The 19,936-nt window shown below is 31.7% G+C and overlaps 2 protein-coding genes across 3 annotated transcripts in view; both read left to right on the top strand.

Moving 5' to 3' along the window:
- Window positions 1-17,552, top strand: part of LOC113403122 (putative transcription factor SOX-15) — a 114,678-nt gene extending 97,126 nt beyond the window's left edge. The window contains exon 4 of the mRNA XM_026643575.2: window positions 15,236-17,552. Within this exon, the coding sequence (XP_026499360.1) occupies window positions 15,236-16,476 (1,241 nt within the window). The 3' untranslated portion in view covers window positions 16,477-17,552. The remainder of the gene's footprint in view (window positions 1-15,235) is intronic.
- Window positions 1-19,936, top strand: part of LOC113403147 (uncharacterized) — a 361,159-nt gene that overhangs the window by 294,450 nt on the left and 46,773 nt on the right. The window lies entirely within an intron of this gene.

Below are 19,936 nucleotides of genomic sequence, written 5' to 3'. Positions count from 1 at the left end.
ATTTGCTATTTTATCTGTCCAAGTTTTGTTTATGAATTGTGTGATTGTATTTATGTTACTATAAACAATTTTCAACGTAAAATACAACATATAGTGGGCAAGTCAGTAAATACTAGCTTGTCTATTCGTTTAGTCTCGTAGACCAATGGGACGGCAATCTGCAAAAGCATTTAGGTATTTTCAAATACACGAAAATATAAAACTCGTAAACCCAACTCTTGCCGAGAGATACCAATAATAATTAAATAAAAAAATTTTTTTTTGGTCCAATCGGGATTTCAGAACAAGATCTGCAGCCGTATAAGCCGGCTAGACAAATGCGGTTGATGTTTGCCACTGATAGCTTTCTTAACACTTTTTAAACTATTTTATAAGTATTTATATTTTAAATTATTTTAATTATTATGAAATAAACAAGGCTTACATAAAAATACTAAAATTTCCATTTAAAACAGACTTTTTTCGATATTTAAAGATACAATGTGTAAGAAAAAAATCAATATCTATGACAAAAATAATGGCTCAAATGTAAAGTAACGTAATATACCTACTAGTGAGTTAATGCGAATTATAAATGCACATATATTTATCGTCTTTGGTTACTGTTAGCGGTATACCAAGTATAGTTTTCTCACATGCGTTGCGTAGCCATATTTGAACGCGTTGTGAACCCCTGACTCCGGTAACACGGAAGTTACGGGTTCAAAGCTGCACTTGTGAAGGGTCACGCTTTAATTAATGACAAACTAATATGACTATTATTTATTACTATCTGATTAAAACATTTCTAATATTTTACAAACATTAAAACAAATATCGCCGTAATATGACATTGTTTCTTTTTTTTTTTAATTAATTCGAACTTAAAAATAAGTTTAAGAAATCCCTTTAAGCATATTATGCTGCTATAATGTAATTTAGTAAACAGAGAGATTAAAAATTACTTAATTTTTATAACTCGGTTTTCCTCGTCTAATTATTTAATTTAAAAAAAAATCTTGGTAAATAAAATAGTTCTGTGTAATTAAGCACGTTTAAATAATTATGGTATAAATAAAAATGTATACATTTACTATTTTAATTTTAAATAAGGTTATAAACCTTCTAATTTAAAAACGTTTTCTCCAAGAAAAAAAAAGTACGGTCAAAGATCACTGACCTTGACTAATTAATGCTAAAAAAGAAATATGAAACTCAATCACGGCATACAGTTACGGTCATGGGAACTGACTTTCATGCATATTGCACTACTTCGATGCTAAATTATACATTTATTGCTATAATTAAAAAGGATCACCCAACGATGCGAGTAATACTTGCATTTTATAAGAAAAAAATATGTTATCTGTACAAACGCCATTAGTACTATGTTTAATCTGTAGAAAAAACGCGCGAACTTGTATTGAGATTATTGTTAAAGTGACAATAAAATGTTTAATGATAGTTTACATTACATTTGTAAATCTCATCATGTTTACCTTTAGGTTTCATCCCAATTTACCCCTCGAGAAGTAAATTAAAAAAGTAGCCTATGTTCTCGGGGTTTAAGCTTACTCCGTGACAAACTTCAGCAAAATCGTATTAATATTAGTATGTATCCCATAAAAGTATGTCGTGCTCAGTTTATAACTTTAAGATATATTATTTTTATCTATCCACATATATATGATCACATTAATTGTATAATGTTACTTATTTATTTTAATAATTGTGTAATTAGTATCAGTGGAAACTTAGCTGATGTATGTAATATTGTATATTATTATGCCATAAGTGTCATCTCATTGTTTGTTTCCCTAAAATAAAGAAAATAACAAGCTGTCGAAATCTTAACGTAAAATAAAAATAAATATTCTCAATACTTATGTTATTTAACGTTGTGATTTTTAAGTCTTATTACAAAATAAAATCAGAGACCTCTGTCGGGATTAGTGAAGAAAATCCCGGAATTCAAATGCTGGCCATTATCATAAAGCCTAATTTGTATTTTCAATTATTGTTAAGTCTATTGTTTAAGGTAAATGAAATACTTTCTTACACACAATCTCAATTTTCTAGCTAAATGTTATAAGAACTTTTTGATAATTCTATTTAATTTTATTTCAGAATTAAATTGAATTTTTACTTACATTTATGAAGTATTGGTATGGTTTAATGAATCATTATCGACCAATTTTTTTCTTAATATAAGATGAACGTGTTTGTACCTTGTTCATTTTGCATGAAATAAAAAATAATAATTGAAAAATTGGTAATGACCGTTTATGATAAACAAAATGGCAGGATTCACGTTTCGATGGCATTAATTGTATCGATTAAAATCGAATGTCAGTGGAGCATTAAATGGGTACCAAAAATCGAGTAATTTCCTGTTTAATAAAAAATAACATAAAAGCGAACTTCTTCCATAGTGTAGAACATTTCTTGGGGTCATAGCACCCAACAGGAAGCGACGTCACGGGTCGCCGCGCTCGACTCTTACGAAAAATAATTCTTTCTAGCTATACGCTTAGTGTAATGTACCGAGACATTCCTATATTAATATTAAAAGAAAAATAAAGATTAAATGGTTTTAACTATTAAAAAAGATTAGTAAACGAATGAATCTCAGTAGAGCCAAATGGCTTCGTGTTATAGTACCATAATAATGCAGTTTATTTTTTTGTAAATGTAAAAAAGCAAATTAATATATTTAGTTCTCAATTTATTTGAATGTTATGTTATTTGAATGAAATTTATATTATAATAACATTGTGACAAATGACGGTTCTCTATTTAATTTTTTTTTTAATTTTTTTTTTACCAATCACAGTAAATTTCCTCAAAATGCATACTAAAAAATACAAAATTACCCATAAACAATTGCAAAGCGCAAAACGACACGCACATATAAAATAATGGAAAAGAAAGTTGACCTGACGTTTCCCATACTCTGCCTCCATATTTATGACGAAAGCAGAAACTCAATCTATAAATCATAATTGTTTTTTTTTTTCACAATTATCGATAGCTTCCGTGTCACATGTTTTTATAAAGAAATAATAGGTTATAATTACTGTTCTTTGAATTAAATCATTCTGCCCAGTTAATTATGTATATAAGACTATTTTCCTTTCATGATAAAGTATAAGTAACTACGTTTATTTATTGAAAGAATTTAATATCATTTAATTTTAACGCGTCTCAAAAATATTTATGGTAAAAATCAACAACGATTTTACCGTGTATAAACGGGCTAATCAAAAAACGATAAATAAAATTACGCTGCTTTCACGACCCGACCAAAAACGTGTGACATCTGCTTAACGCTACGTTTTTACCTGCGATAAATATTGTCCAGTTAACGCAATAAATAACTTTCAATTTTTAAATAATGAAAACTTCTTGAAAACTCCTATATAAATATGGCATAATAGTAGTAATCATAACGATTTAAAATTAAAAAAAGTCGCACTTTCGCGCTTGAACGTAATTTCATATTTCGAACACCCACATCGCGTCAAAGAGTCTCCGTCCCTTCGTCCCCACAGGTATAATTAGGAAGAATGATCACAGATTTTATGCACGACAGGCGTCGAAAGGGCCGGCCCGCGCCACGCAAATATATTACCGATTTTTCTTATAGCACACATAAAATATGCTCATAAAATTGTGGACCGTGCGTTTAATAATAATGTCCCATAACAGAATGGTCTTTATTAAAAAATATTGCTACACTCATATTTTGCATCATTGTCATGATTGATTTCATTCATAAGTTCACAGATACTAATCAACTAAATAATATATAATCAACATGATATTGATATTCAATTATTCTTAGATATCCGACCACACACAATCGATATTGACCACAAAATTGATCGATTTATCGATTTTAGAACAAAACGGTTCCAAATTTGAAACCGGCGTTCTCGTGGTCTCTAATTCTGTTTTCCCGCCTATAATTGACACCGACACGCCTTTTTCCGTCCCTGTTCAACTTTCACTGATCGTATACGTCTGTCTCGTTCGACACGTCATGTCACGTGCGAGTCAGCGTAGTGACTATTTTGACAATTATGTCATTTGCTTGTCATGGGGTGTCATTTGGGCGACGAACGATTGCCCTGTAATTTTGTATGGAAACGTGGAATATTTGGGGTCATCGACATTTGTTTTAGTCTGGGAAGATCGGTAAAAAGTCAATCGTTCAAAGAACGATGACATGTTATATAATTAGAATTCAAAACAATTTATCATAATATCATATATTTTCATTTATCAGGAAATATATTTGAAAAACATCACCGAGCGTGACCGTGAGTACCGCGAGTACTGGTGCTGTAGTTACTACTCATTCAACAATTAATTATTCTACCGCTAACAATCATACTTTGTATCGCTGCGTTTGAAGGGTGAGTGAGACAGTGTATTTTTGGGACATAACGAGATAAACAACGCGGTTTGCGGCACATTGACCAATTGACCTATTCGCCCAGGTAGCTCTTTGCTCGTATTCACCAATAAACTTAAAAAAATGCAAAGAATTTAGTTAGGTACTGAATATTTTATGTAATATTTTTCCTGTCGTTGTTTTATGTGTAACATAAAAAAGGTTGTATGCTTGTGGCTAACACAATTAGTGGTAAAAGCAAGACCTATCTTTTTTAATAATAAAGTAACACAAGTTTTACTTAGTGGTAGGGCTTTGTGCAAGCCCATTGCCAATCAGCAGTACTTAGTATCGTTGTGTTCCAATTTAAAGGGTGAGTGAACAAGTATAACTTTAGACTAGTTAACAAGGTTGGAGAGGGATCGGAGTTCTAAGGGATGGTTATAATTTTTACAGTCCAGATGTCAATAGGTGATGGTTATCATTTACCATTAGGGGGCCCATTTGCAGTCCGTTTACATATTTAAAAGCAATTTATATGACAACGTGTGAATATAAAATATTAAAATTTATACAAATGTTGTCAGACTTTTATAAAGATTAAATTTTATCTCAACATCGTGACTAGGAATTTCACGATAGACTTCATCTCGTTATTGAGACGTAAACGCTATTGAATTAAATATGAGCGCTGAACTCCGCCCTTATACCTGTTCCATCGTGCTACGATACTATTGTTATTGCAAATTAAGGACATTGCCGTGAATTATATATAAAAAATAAACATAACCATGAACGGCATACATTTGAAATAATAAGTTAAGAGTAAATTTTCCACTACCAGACTAATGCCACCTGTCCTGTATGAGGAGGCTTTAATCGAATTCCATCATTGCTCAATTGCAAGTAGACAGGAGCAGGTATACAGGAGAGAATTATGTTTAAAAGTTAATCATATACATGCAAATTTCGATGATCTTGATGATTATAAAAAAAAAACCATACAAATTCAGTGGTTAAGATTTACGTGCGCTAATAACTCGGCCATCTTGTTATTTGAATGAGATGACAGCTATATATTCAATACATAGATATACAATCGTGTATTCGACAGATAATTATATTATGAATTACTAGAGGGAAGATTGAGTACATCCTCTCTCGGTACTACCGACGTTCTACCTTTAAGAAGCCTGTGTTTGCTGTTGTTGTGTGCCTGCCTAATAAAAATGAGTAAGTGTAGTTACAGATGCCAGATATATAAATAAATTACATAATTAGAAAAAATATATACAAGAAGTTGATTATCATTTTTCAGAGTACCTAACACACAACACTTATAACCTTTTAAACTTGTTGCTGAAAAGCCATCAAACCTTCACCCCTCCAAAATTTTTTACTATATATAATTCGTATATATATGTTATGTATATATGTTTAAATAGGATAAAAATTTACACGAATATAAGACGAACAGTTGAAAGGTTCTGAATCATTATATACTTACATTTGATCAAAAAATCAACCTTCAAACTGCAACATCACTAAAATAATAATCTCAAGGGCAATTGAATCGTTATCACCAGTAGCGAAGGGTTGTGTTTGCACATCGCATTCTAATGTCGCCTTTGTCTACGCCGCCTGCGCCCGCGCCGCTTCGGAGAACACGCGACGGACGAATATTGATCTAGTAAAGTTTCAAGGATGTGTTGCGATGTGTACGTGTTACTTGCTAAATATCAGTTAAGCTTTAGTTCGAATGGTGTTGGCTAAAGTTCCATTCAATCATTCATTTGAAGATTGATTAAGTAATTTATTTTAATAGGTTCAATCCTAATTCTATTTGATTTATATTAACAATTAAAAATAGTACATTCCTTTTAAATTGCGATAATACGTAATAATGCTTACATTCTATAATGTAAACAAAAATAATAATTAGTGTAATCCCCTAAATGGTTACGCATAGAAAAGATTTCAACGAGTAAGCTGCCGAGATTTAATAAGCGTCAAATATATTTTTTTATAATTTCGCTTTAAGTTCAAATTACGTCGATTAATAATTACAATTGTAGTTTTTATTCTGTAGTACAAACAAATAAAAAATCAAAAATATTGTCGTTTAAAATTTTCCTTATAAAATTTTAATAAAAATATATATATTGCGAACTATGAATTACAATTATGACGGAGGTAAATTAAATTAAAATTCGCAAAACATCTAATATTATAAATATTACACAATATTATGACGTCATAAAACTTAATTCGTCATTTCTTCTTTAGACCAGACCGAACGAAATCGTTTTAATTAAACTAATTATATAACGGAGTCTTTCGTTTTAATTACATAAAGACAATTATAACCATACATTTTGTTAATAACAGAGATATAATATTAGTGAGACAAACATCTCATATGAACATAACACCAAGATATTGAACATTAGTCGCCATATGGACATGTTAATAATAACTTATAATAACGCACGAAGCGTGCGTGCCGCTATGCGAAAAACGCGCGTTTTCATTGTTCGTTGAACGTTACTTTGAACAAAAAAATATTACCGAAAAATTTAGTGTTTTTATATTTATAATATTATTATTTCAAAGATGAGGAAATTTCGTGAACGTAAAACATTTTTTAAAGAAATCTTGAACGACGCTGATCTATCACTCTGTCTGATTCCATTTGATTTATTTCGGTGTAAAAGAATCACTTAATTTTTTTAAAAATCTAAATTGCAATATCTTCAATTGCCTTTGTCTCTTCTTCCATCTTACCTGACATTGTTGAAACAATCTATATTCTCCACAAATAAATTACATTTAATTAATGAGGTCCCACCACTATATTTATTCTACAATCTATTCTATTCTACACTTATAAAAATAATCTATTACAGTAGATTATTTTTATAACAAAAGACTTACAATAGGCAAAGATACCAGTGATGATGACGTCATGACCGATTTCGGTCAAGGCGGTCAATCTTAAAAGACACCAGCCAACTACGCAGGACATATTATAGTGCAGAAGTGTGTGTGCAAATACAGGTGCTCTCTCTATTCCCTCACTCTTATAATACGATTGGACATCAAATCTAACAGGACTGGAAAGAGTTCAGGTGGAGGACCAACAGCTTTACATGCTTTCTGAGATACAAGAGTGTACACCCTTCCAACTTCCAAATCCTGAGCTGTTAATAAAAATATTTCGGCAGAAAAACCTAATAACTTTTTCGTCCCGAATTGGGTTTGGATTTGAACCCGGAACCTTGGAATATGCGGTCTTATATCTAGCCACTAAACCAAGGAGACAATCAAATGTAAATATATTACATCTTAGACACACTAGTTTGTATATTGGAAGGGGTTTATCTGCCAATAAAATAAGGAAAATATACTTTATTCAATTAAACTCTTACGAGCTCTTTTGATTTGTCATTTTTTAAGAAAAATTAGGTTTAAAGCTGCAACCAGTTCCGCATATATATTGTACCGGAACTGATTGAACTTTTACGGAACAAAGTATATTATTTTCTTTTCGGAATGAACAGGATATGCATGATATTGTATTATTGGGACAGTTATTCTTTAACGAAACATCCCGAAAGGTGTCTCGAGCTCTTATACGCTGTCTTGTCTATCTGTTTATGAATTATGTATGTCCGTGAAATAACTAAAAAATAACTACTGAAAAACAAATTCATTCGCCACGTAAACATATAATTCTTTAATGTATGTTTTGTCAAGTAGTAAACTGGCTTTCATTTAAAAAGTATTATAAAATCATTTAAGTGTATGAAGATATCATAACAATTTTATTAACATGTTACAGTTTAACCCATCAAATGTCCGTCAATAAAAATCATATCGTGGGACAATGGACTTATTCGTCGGCGCGTGCTGGCGACGTGACGTACGCGCCGCGAATACTGTCCGCCTAATGACTGAACTCCTTTATGTCTTCACCGTAGTAACGGCCTAACTTATATCGTAAGATACACTAAAATACGGTAAAATATGTCAAATATTATCCGTGACGTGAGACGTTCAAAATATCATATGTGACTTTAAACTAAGAATTTATAAAAATAAAATAACATAGAGTCAATGACAACCTTAGATCCATTGCAATATTTTTTTAATTAAAAGAGTAAGATTTGGATAAATAAAAAAAAATTGACATCGAATGAAAATTCGAAATTTAAATAATCGGGAAAATTATTACAAATACTTATAATTCTGTTACGTTCAGAATTTATTGCTAGAATAATAAATAATCTTAAAAACGAATCCTTAACTAAAATACATTATTCATAGTTTGTTTTAAGAACGACGCTGAATCATTTATTATAATATATAATTATTATTTATTAACTGTGAACGCAGAATCGATTCCAAAATTGTTCGATTATTCGATTCGATGCGGTCATTCGTGATCTTATTTATTTAGGTAAGCGGAAACTATTTCTTAAACGACAACCTTTCGCCAATCACTTTATTTTATAGTTTTTCTTGTAATCGAAAAAAAAATCAACGACGTCGGGGCACGCGCGGAGTCGCCGTCTGCGTACGCGACTAGAATCCTAACCCGTTAGAAAGAGAAGCGTACATATAATTTCTCGACATCAGAGCGAGATGTATATATGATTAATGGGCACGACCAGTAACCGAGAAATGCAGTCAAATTAGGAGAAATAAATATCGATACGATACAGTATTGAATACCTGATATAAGTTAAAAGTGTAAAGCGAAAATTGAATGGAGCACGTCTCATATTGTTCGGTATGGTTGGAATTTTACTATTGATGTCAACGCAACGTTAGACTCACAGCGACCCGTTCGGTTTCGCTAACGTATATATCTATGACAAACCGATAACGAGATTTTTTTAATATTGCCTACTTAAAAAAATCAGCTTGACCAATATACATAAAACTAATATCCAAAACATGCAACTTGTTTCGGAGAAGGGTTTCGTATAGACGTTTTCACGTTTTTTTGACGTTTTTTTTTACATTTTTTTGACGTTTCAGTTTTACCCGTTTTAAAATTTGACTATTGTCGTGACAAGCTTAAGTTTCATATTGTTTTACTATTATATATAGACGTTAGATTTATTTGTAGTTTATATGAACTATTCAATAGTGAAAATTAGATCATTGCCGGTTGTTAGATTATCGAGAACTGCAAACACACAGCGAGAGTCATATCGTTACGATTTATAACATTCTGTAACGATATCCGTAAATATTTAAAACGTTTGAAATGTAACAAAGTTTAATTTGACGTAACTCGAATATAATAAGAAATATTAAAACGAATTAATAGTATAGTTATAAAACTTGTCAATTAATTATATGTTTTGATTGTTGAAGTAATTTTGGTTTAATTATTCTACACAAATTCGTTAATAACGACACCAGAGGAATTAGGCTTTTAATTGAATCTAAGTAACAATAAGATTCGAAAATAAATAAGGCTCTTTACGAATTACATAATATATACACGGTTCTATGTATTCCTATAATTCATCACAACATTATATAAGACTTTAAATATATTAAAAACTAAACTAACGTGTATTTCATTGATATTTTATATGTTTACGGTATGTAGTAAAAATTGGAACGTGAAAGCCTGAAAATGCTGGGCTAAGACCTCTCCTCTTGAAAACATTTTGATCTTATTCTACCGAGCACTTCAATACGTTTTGGTTAACACACACGTGGTAGAACTTTTCCCGAGACATACAAATTTCCTCACGACGTTTTCCTCCACTAGACAGAATGAAATAAAACCACAGATTAAAAACACGAATTCCCTGGGATGGGATGCGATTAAATCCGCAATCATCAGTTAAAGGAAAAACATATACCGTCTTCAATTATTACAAACGTTTACAAACAAAACCGTGTTACTTTAACAACTTAACAAACTATCAACCGAGACCAAATGATAATTTTTAACTCAAAAAATATTTACAATACAAAAAGTCTTACAATACATACTTTAGTGCATTACGTATTCTCGTGTAGTACATAAAATAGATTATAGTCTGCCAGTAACCTAGGGCGGTGGAGCGTTTAGGCAACCTAGGCACAATACCGGCTCGAGGCATAGAATTTACGGTGCTACAAACATTTATTACTTGTCGAAGATATGTACTGCATTTGATGCGTGGTACAAGTTCAGAAAAAAACATTGTCAAGGAGTTTATTCCAATTTATTTTTAATTCAATTTTATTAAATATTTTTTTAATAGTTTTTTTTTAATAATATAGTTTTATAAATTAATAATTTAATTAAATATTTTTATGAGTATTATATTCGCTTATTAATCGACAATAGATTTCTAGTTTTGGTAATTTAAAAAATATATCTTTAATAGATAAATTAAAACGTAAAAACATAGCAATATTTTTTTCGTTTAGATTTTATTTATACTAAAAACTTGAAACAAAAAGTCTTCCTTCGAACACTAAAAATATTATGACTTTTCTCACACATATCTACTTATTGAATTACAAACTTTCGCTCATAATTCAGACCATAAAATAAAATTTTCGTTTCCGTCAATAAAGTCTCCGAATAAAGCCTTCTTTATGGATTTCGGCAGCAATTTTATTTCGCTGGCCACTTCGCGGAATGCACAGATAAAAAATAAAGGAATTCTTTATGGTAGACAGTAACTTTAACGTTGGCACTACTGTTCCGTGGGAGGCAATGTGCGTTTCTAATAATATTTTGAATACTTGCGAGGTTTCTAAGTACGTGTAAAGGAACTGACGTCATCACGCTTACGACAAGGAATGAAAGCTTGGCTATTAAATTTTTTTATTACCGTGAAATAGCTACTAACGTTATTATTTTTTGATAATTCGCTTGAATTAGCTTTATCATATATATTACGCCATACAATCATACTTACATCACTATTTTAAATATATTCAAAATTCGAATACATTGTTTCAACATTGAGCTAAAGTAAAACAAGTCTTAAATTCAACTCGACATATTCAAAGTTACCGATAGATTAATAACCCGAGCCGATATAGTTTATTGCGAAGGTTTTATAAGCGAAGAAAAAAACAAAGAGTCCTGCCACTGCCACCGCAATACTAAAAGAAAAGCAGTCTTAAAAAACGACAAAAATGACAACGCACTTGGAATCGAAATGCAAAAAAATACCGAGGGAGTGAGACGGGTGTATACACCGTTCCAGATAGAGTGGAATGGCAGAAATTTCGAATTTAGAATGCAGCGCGTGCGTTGGACATCCGTTGCGGCAAAAAATCTGGGCTGCCATCTATCGGCACTTTGTAACACTATCGATTTTAACAATTCGTTAAAAGGAAAATGTTTTGCTTTTGCGTACCTACTTAATTCACAAAGTTGTTCATAAATAAAATATACACTTACCTCAAATTTCTAAAAACGTTATAAAACCTCAATATTAATTAGTGATAAGTCTTGATACTTTTCTTCGCGAATCTTTAAAAAGTAATCTTTATGTTATATTTATTAATAACATTGGTTTCAAAATAAATACTTGTATTAACTACAAAAATAATTCAAAAATACTAAGCATTTGTTGAATAAAAAACAGGTATCATTTAACTTTTTAATGATACAGTTTAATTAATGATACGGCCGGACCACCGCGCGTCATAACACAATTGATTGATCGAAATCATTACGCCTTATCATTAGTGTATTTGTACCTCTTCTAATTTTGCTTCTGTTTCATTATTTAATTTAACGAGAATTTAACAAGTACTCTCATATTATTTTTTATAAAAGGATCGAAAAATTCCTTCATCTACACAGATAATAAAATCCCGTAAGGCATGTATCCATTTCGGAATATCGAGCGTATAAAAAAACTTTGACAAGATGTCACTTTGACGGATTTGAGCCATTTAACGAAACACACCTGAATCCGAACCACCCTTAATTTAATGATGCTATTTATTATGATAAAAGCTTGGTATTTTTTGTGGTTTTCGACGAAATATATTGTAAAGAGTTTTTCTTACAAAAATCGGTTCCATATCGATATAATTGAATCGATTGCAATATCTCGGAAGATCGACGACTCGTCATTTATTTTGGGAAGGTTTTTTTTAATATTCTGGAAACTTCTGGATCATTTGTTATAAATAAAAAATGCATGAAGAAGCTAACATATTTATCTTGATTTAAGTATAATATACAAATGAGATGTTATTAAATCCTTATATTGAATAAGCAAATAAAAAAGTACATGTAAATATCCCACTGCTGGGCTATGGCGTCATCTCTTTAAATAGGTTTGAAGCTTTCACCACGCTGCTCCGATGTGGTTTGGTGTAAAATGGGATGCACTTTGAAATAAGACACCACCGAGCACGATATGAATTATCAACACAAATTTAACACACAACAATTCATTTGCACTTACCTGGGTTTGACCACAAGGCCATCTTAGCTCACCCCCTATTATACAGTATTTAGCTAACCGCATCTAAACATATATTTTTTGTTATGTAGTATCTATAAACACTAACTAACTTAATGTAACTTTTTATGAAATTTACCCATAAAATTTGAAGCTTATTATAACAACATTATATTCACACCGAATCGTCTGAAATGAAAACAGCAAAATGCTTTTACATATATGTATATTATATACTAAAACCTTCACCGAAAAGCGCAGCATATTTTGATATAAGTTACACTTATATCGGCTTAGTAACCTATATTGATTTCAGTGAGGCATTACAAAAAAAAAACATCTCAGTAGAATATACCTATTATAGGTACCTATATAAATAGACGTCCCTAAACAGAAATACACGATAATTAATTACACATCTGACAATACGAACTCCTAAAAAGGTCTACATACACTATTATTTTTATTATGAAAGCATCTCATATGTACTCGGTGCGCACGCGTCGGTTTTATCAACGACACTCTATAATATTGATAAGGGGTATTAGGTTTCTATACGCTACCGGTGGTCCGATACACACAGACGGATTATTTATAATACATACGAAATAGTATCAAGATTGGTTTCAACGTTCGTGACGATATTACTAGTACGTTAGTAGTGACTTACCACAGATAAAGATAAAATCATTTGTCACGTTATTAATTAAATGTAAAATGGCGGCAATTAAATGTCCCACTACTGAACAAAGTTTATAGTTACGACGTTATGTTCGTATTATAAAAAATAAATATCTACTAATTTATTTATTATAAATGGATTACAAGCAGAATAAAATATATATTATATGCTTTATTTATATGAGAAGTATTCAAATGAAGGTCTATATAATTATAAAAATAAAAAATAAGAAATAGTTACTGGACAAAAAAGTAGTTATTACATGTCTGAAATATATATATTTTTTAATACATATATCATATCAGACCATTTTTATGCCCCTAACCTAAGCCGAAAGAAAATAATACAATGAGTAGTTAAATTTTAACGATTAATTAAAACTAGTTGTATAAAATAAATTATTTTAAAATGCATACTCTAATGAACAATTGTAATAAAATTATTTTAAATAACAATTTATTATAGACTAACTATTTAGATGTTTACCTATTTATAATTATAAACTGATCGATATATTTTCTTATTATTTTCACATACAAACATCATTAAAATATTCAACCATTGTCGATAAAGAAAACATCGATGATCCGCGCAAGCACTAATGTATCGAACTAAGGAAGCCCTTACTCATTTGTCAACTTGACATTTGACATCAGTCAAGCAGGTTCAACTTCGTACCTGGGTTATGTTTTTGTTTCGTCGAAAACGTTTTAAGCTTCAATTACTTTTGTCATATTAACTTTTTTAGTTAATAATAAACTTATTATAATAATACTTATTTGTGGTTTAATATAATTAGGTGTATATTTTGTACAATGAGAATTATTCTTTTTTATAGATTAAATATTGTATAGAACGAATAGTAAGACAAGAACCGTTGAGGTAAATTAGAGGATATTATTCGAATATATTTATAAAAATAAAATTTTAATTATTTTTATAAAGATCTCGATGGCCCCGTTCATCAAACGAGTCGGTATTTGAAATAATTATTTTCAGTATTATAATAATATACAATTTAACTTAACAGACATTTTCTTAAAATATTTTACTAAAGACGAATCAAGGAATAGATCAATAAATCATTATTGCATATCATGTAATAAATTACAATAATTACACACGATATAAATTAGTTAGCAATTAAAATAATTTATAGTTTTTATCGACTCGACCGGCGCCTCACTAAAGCTGTGCCAGTAGCAAGTAGCGTCTCATTGATAAATATCCTTAAAGATTGTTAAAGCTCCCGATAATGCCTCCGCCAACTTTATACTTTTCGTTTCAGACTGAAAAATACTTTACTCTCTATAAAATAGAGTTTAAATTTCATTAAAACGTTACCAGTTGTTCGTAACCAAGTGTAAGGTTATTTATGAGACACTCACGGTAGGTGTTTTATAGTTATTTGATAAACACTATCGTGATTATTTAGCCTGAGTTTGTGACAGCTGCTGTCTATTTTGCATTCATAAAATTCCGCTAATGTTACGTTCAGGAATGTTATCTTGATACTTTTCAGCGTTATTAGTAATGATAGTTGACTTTTGTTATATTTTTTTAATAAAAATACGTAAACGGATAAAATCAGTTATTCCTACGGAAAAAATTGTAATATTAAATACTTCCACTTTGATTTTTGGCTACTGAGTTATAAATAAAAACCAAATATATCCCAAATTTTCAAGGAAAATCAAATCAATCAATTCAATTTATGTTTTTGTTTTTCAGGTAAAAAATGGCGTTCACTCACACCGCAAGATCGGCGACCGTTCGTAGAGGAAGCTGAAAGACTGCGTGTCATCCACATGACTGAACATCCAAACTACAAATACAGGCCACGCCGACGAAAACAAAACAAGGCGAGACCGAACCAGCCCGCCACGCCATCTAGTGCTCCACCATCCGCCTCAGCAACTCTAGGATCTCCTTATGCCAACGCCACCGACTCTCCTGACACACGTTTTTCTCACAACCCAGGAGCTGGTTTCTCTCCTTATCGGACCTCACCTCTCGCTTCAGACTCGTACCAGTCTAATCAGTTTAACGGCCACGTTCAAACACCAGAATCATCGCCCGCTAGGTCTCCTGAGCCCCAAGGGAGAAGAAGTGCGCCAGCCGAAGCCCCTCTGCCTACCCCAGACGCATCGCCAGTAGAAAATGAAAAGGAAAATTTCCAGTACGAGGAAAGGCGACGAGCTATCAACGCATCGTCGATGTCGGACTCGTATTCCTACAAATCATATCGGAATCCTGGTTCATTTTCTCCAGCTCCTGTCGCTGCTATGGGCATGGCTAATGGTATGTACGTAATGTGCACCCAGAGGACATTAGCTGAGCAGCCACCATTGGTTACTGGGACATTTTTCCCGCCAGTAGCAACGTCTCAAGACCAGCAAGCTTTGGGGTCGTCTGCGCCAAGAGTCTCGTCCGCACCAAGTGGACCTCTAACTACGGAGTATAGCATTCAGTATCACCCGTACGACCAGTACGATCAGATGTATAAAACTGAAGATTCCTATGTGTCACACTACCCTGACCAGCCTAAAACTGAGTACGAAGAATATAATGCTGGTGGAACGTATTTTGCGGAGGAGCCACCGAACCAGCCTCAAGAAACGGAGCAAGGTATGATGAATCCTCGATCTGAAATGCGGACAGGATCTCCGGAATCAGACCTGGATGCACGCGAGTTTGATAAATACCTGGACTATGGAACGGAAGGGGCCATGGAGCAGTACAGATACGAACAACAGCAGCAGCAGCAGTATAGGCAGCAGTATTGCGGAGAGCCAGCACCTGGCCCGGAATACTGTTCAGAGAGAATGTACCCTTCTCCTTACGCTTCTGTTATCTCGGGAACACCCCCCGCGGGACCGTACACGCCGGCCCCTCCTGGTACAGATGTGAGACCTGACGATGAGTTCAGCGTCATACTCGCGGGCGTCAGACAAACATGCTACAGCAACTGACTATAAGAATAATCTAGAAATATAGGAACTCTTTTAAAGTAGCCCAAAGAGTTATTTTTTGAGATCGGTGATGTATTATTGTTATAAATATATAAGCTTTGTTATCATTGAATCTTGATTGTTCGAAAATGTTTTAAATAAATTGAAGTGTTATTAATGTAATGGATATTAACGTTATCGTAAAATTCTTTAAATATTCAGAATTGAATGCATTGCCTTCAATTGCCACGTGATTGTTTCGTTAGTACGTCAAATATATCGGTATTATAATATTATAGGCAAATCAAATGGACTGAGCAAAACGCCTTTCAAAATTGAACGCTCTACGAAAATGCAAAACGAATGTGCGGTCAATACGTACTTCTTTCTGTGAGCAAAAGCATAGGCAAGTATCATCTCATACTCAACCTTGTAATTTCCAAACAGCCGCAGTTTCATTAGTCCATACCCTGCCATCGTATATCCCGAAGAAAATATCCCGATTTTTGTAATCATTTAATTGTAAATATAAAAAATAAGTATTTTTATATCAATTTTTATTCGAATAATCATTCATTGTGAAAATCAAAATAAATGTTGAATTATTGAGCTTGAAATCTTGATCGTTATTTCTTAATTTGAAGAAAAAAAATACACTAGTATTTTTTTATTATTTTTCGCAAAGAACTGTTGATTGTTATGTATTTGGTGCTAAATTCAACAGTACTTATACAGAACCTATATCCAGAGGTGTCGTTTCCTATGTAAAAGATTATTTATTTGTATACTATTTTTGTATATTTTAAGAAACGAAAAAAAAATGTGAATTCAAATGAAAAAATTAGTTCTTCCATTAAGGCTGTAGATATAGAAATTCAATTATTGTTAGTTTATAACTTTGTCTGTATAAATCGTAAGAGCATATAATGAAAATATCTCATAGTTTATAATATAATTTTTACTAAAATCTTAGTTGAAATATTATTAAGTTTAAGCAATTTTTTAGTTTTAGTTCAATAAAAAACTCGCACTGCGAAACTACGATCTTCCTGTTTTGTAAGAAAATTTATAAGAAGCAATAAAAATTATATTCTTAATGTATTTGTATTTTTTCTGCCTGTCATTTAATAACTAGGTTCAATTATTATATTAAAAGTATTTACATAATGTTAAACATAAGTTTTAAATTTAATGTCTAACGTCGTCATCTTAATAAAATAAAATAAACAAAGAAAGTTACAATATTACATATATTTATATTAGAAATAGTTACATATTTTAATTTTATCTTTTAATCGAGTAAAAAAACAACTTTTTAATTTTAAAAAGCACGAATGAAATTCCATACTATTTTAACGTAACAGACATTTTTTAAAGTGTAATGAATAATCGGCACTTAGATTTAACATTAAACAGTCTATGTTACACACGTAATCTACAAAAAATATATTAATTCACGTAACTAATGCACCGATTAATGAAGACTCAACTTTAAAAATTCATCCACATTTACATTTACCTTGAAATTAAATTAAGTACACACGTTAGAATAATTATACACGATATTATGCTAATACAAAATTAACAGCCGCAAGCCGCCGGCGAGAAAATAAGTAAGTAATAAAACAACAATAAGATCTAAAATCAATTCACAAAACTTTACTAAATTTCTTAATACGGCAATAATTCAAATCGCACGTAATTATTACTTACACAGTAACAAAACGTATTAATCATTATAATACCTAAAACATAACGCACATGTAACTCGTAATCGCTAAGGATTGTGCGAAAAGAGATACTAAGTCCAACAGAAAAGGTATAAGTCCAAACAAGATTAAAATTACTAAATAATCTGTGTGGCAGGAGTATACGCCGGCCCGCGGCGCAAGCGCTGTAATTATCGGACCGAAACCCGCCCTGCCGTGCGCCCGCGCCGGTATTGATGTATTGAAGGTCCGCCAAAACAGGATATATGCAAAAACAATGTTTTGAGTTTGTAAATCGTAATTCGTGCAATATGGTCCCGGTGATTTCGTGCCCTTATTTCGGTAGTTAACGCCCTAAAGTTGAATGAACCTTTTATGTATAATCAAATGTCCTATCAAATAGGATCGTTGTTTGTGTAAAATGAAATAAAATGCATTGTAAAATGTATTTCTGTATTATTATTATTTTTTTCTGAGAATCACCAACGATTATACATAATTGTATCAACACAATTATATACACTCTTAATTATTTGAAGCTTCACTAAAGTTGAAACAATTTAGCCCACAGAATTAAATTAAACTAGATATCACAAGATATCCGACTAAGCGTGCCCGAAGTCTGTGCTGTGCACAAACTCGACGCGCTACCACTTCAGTTTGTGTTTGAGTAATTAGGCCATTATAATCTGTAAAACTCTTCTACGATAAATTCGAGTCAAAACTTTCGGTATGTAATTTTGTTACTTAAATAGATGTAATTCATTTTGAAATATTTCATGTTTTTTTGTGTGTTCATACTATCTATTGAACCTACGGTATCTAGCCCACACTAAATCTGTGTTTAAAACCTCAAATAGCAGTAATGCATCTAGCGAATAATGATAAAAAAGCTAAACTGTCAAAAGTACAAATTCAATAATGATATCGCACGTCAATGATTGAATTTGCACTAATATGAATTTATATCTGACACTCTAAATGTATCCTAAGCAGTACGCTTGTTAAGAAACAATTACTTAAGTATATACCTCGACAATATAAGCTTTCGTGGGCGAATTGTCAACATTGACTAACGATACTAAATCTTGTTAAGACAACGACATTATTCATTATTAATAAATAATCTGTTGATACATATAATTTCGGACTAGTCTATTCCCCACTTTTTGCTGAATAAGCAAGCCAATTTTACGCAACCATCCAATAAAGAAGATCAACTATCTAACAATTTTCATTCGGGCAACATATTCATAATATTTCAATTATGTCTTAAGACGTCAAGTAGAAAAATAAATGTAATACGTCAATTAAGTCACAAATATTTATTAAAAATAAAAAAAAGGGATATAGCAATGCCCAATTTAAAAGAATTACTAATATTCCAATATACTCTTCCAATTAAACTTAAAGTTTGTGCTAGGAATGGGGATGACAAGAGCCCAAGGAGTCAGAATCGAATTTGCGACTATTTAAATCGCTAGGCAACCCATAAACCATCCCCACCGACTACGTTCTGAGCCGAGGTGCGATGTCATAGGAGACACCCTCAAGACGAACGTCACTCTCGAGCCCAAAAGGGTTCACCCTAAGGCAGAGTCTTAACATTCGCCCCAACGTTCGGTGACGCTGTAAAGACCATTAGGGCCAACAGCAATACTCAATCCAGATACAAAAAAAAGAAAACCATAAACTAAATATTGACACTTTTTTTTCAATGTTTAATAGACATATCCGATGATCTCATAGTAATAGAATGGTGACATAATTAT

The sequence above is a fragment of the Vanessa tameamea genome, chromosome 25 (assembly GCF_037043105.1).
Source record: "Vanessa tameamea isolate UH-Manoa-2023 chromosome 25, ilVanTame1 primary haplotype, whole genome shotgun sequence".
NCBI lineage: Eukaryota > Metazoa > Arthropoda > Insecta > Lepidoptera > Nymphalidae > Vanessa > Vanessa tameamea.
Note: the sequence above shows the minus strand (reverse complement) of the source record. Positions and strands in the feature narration are given on the sequence as shown.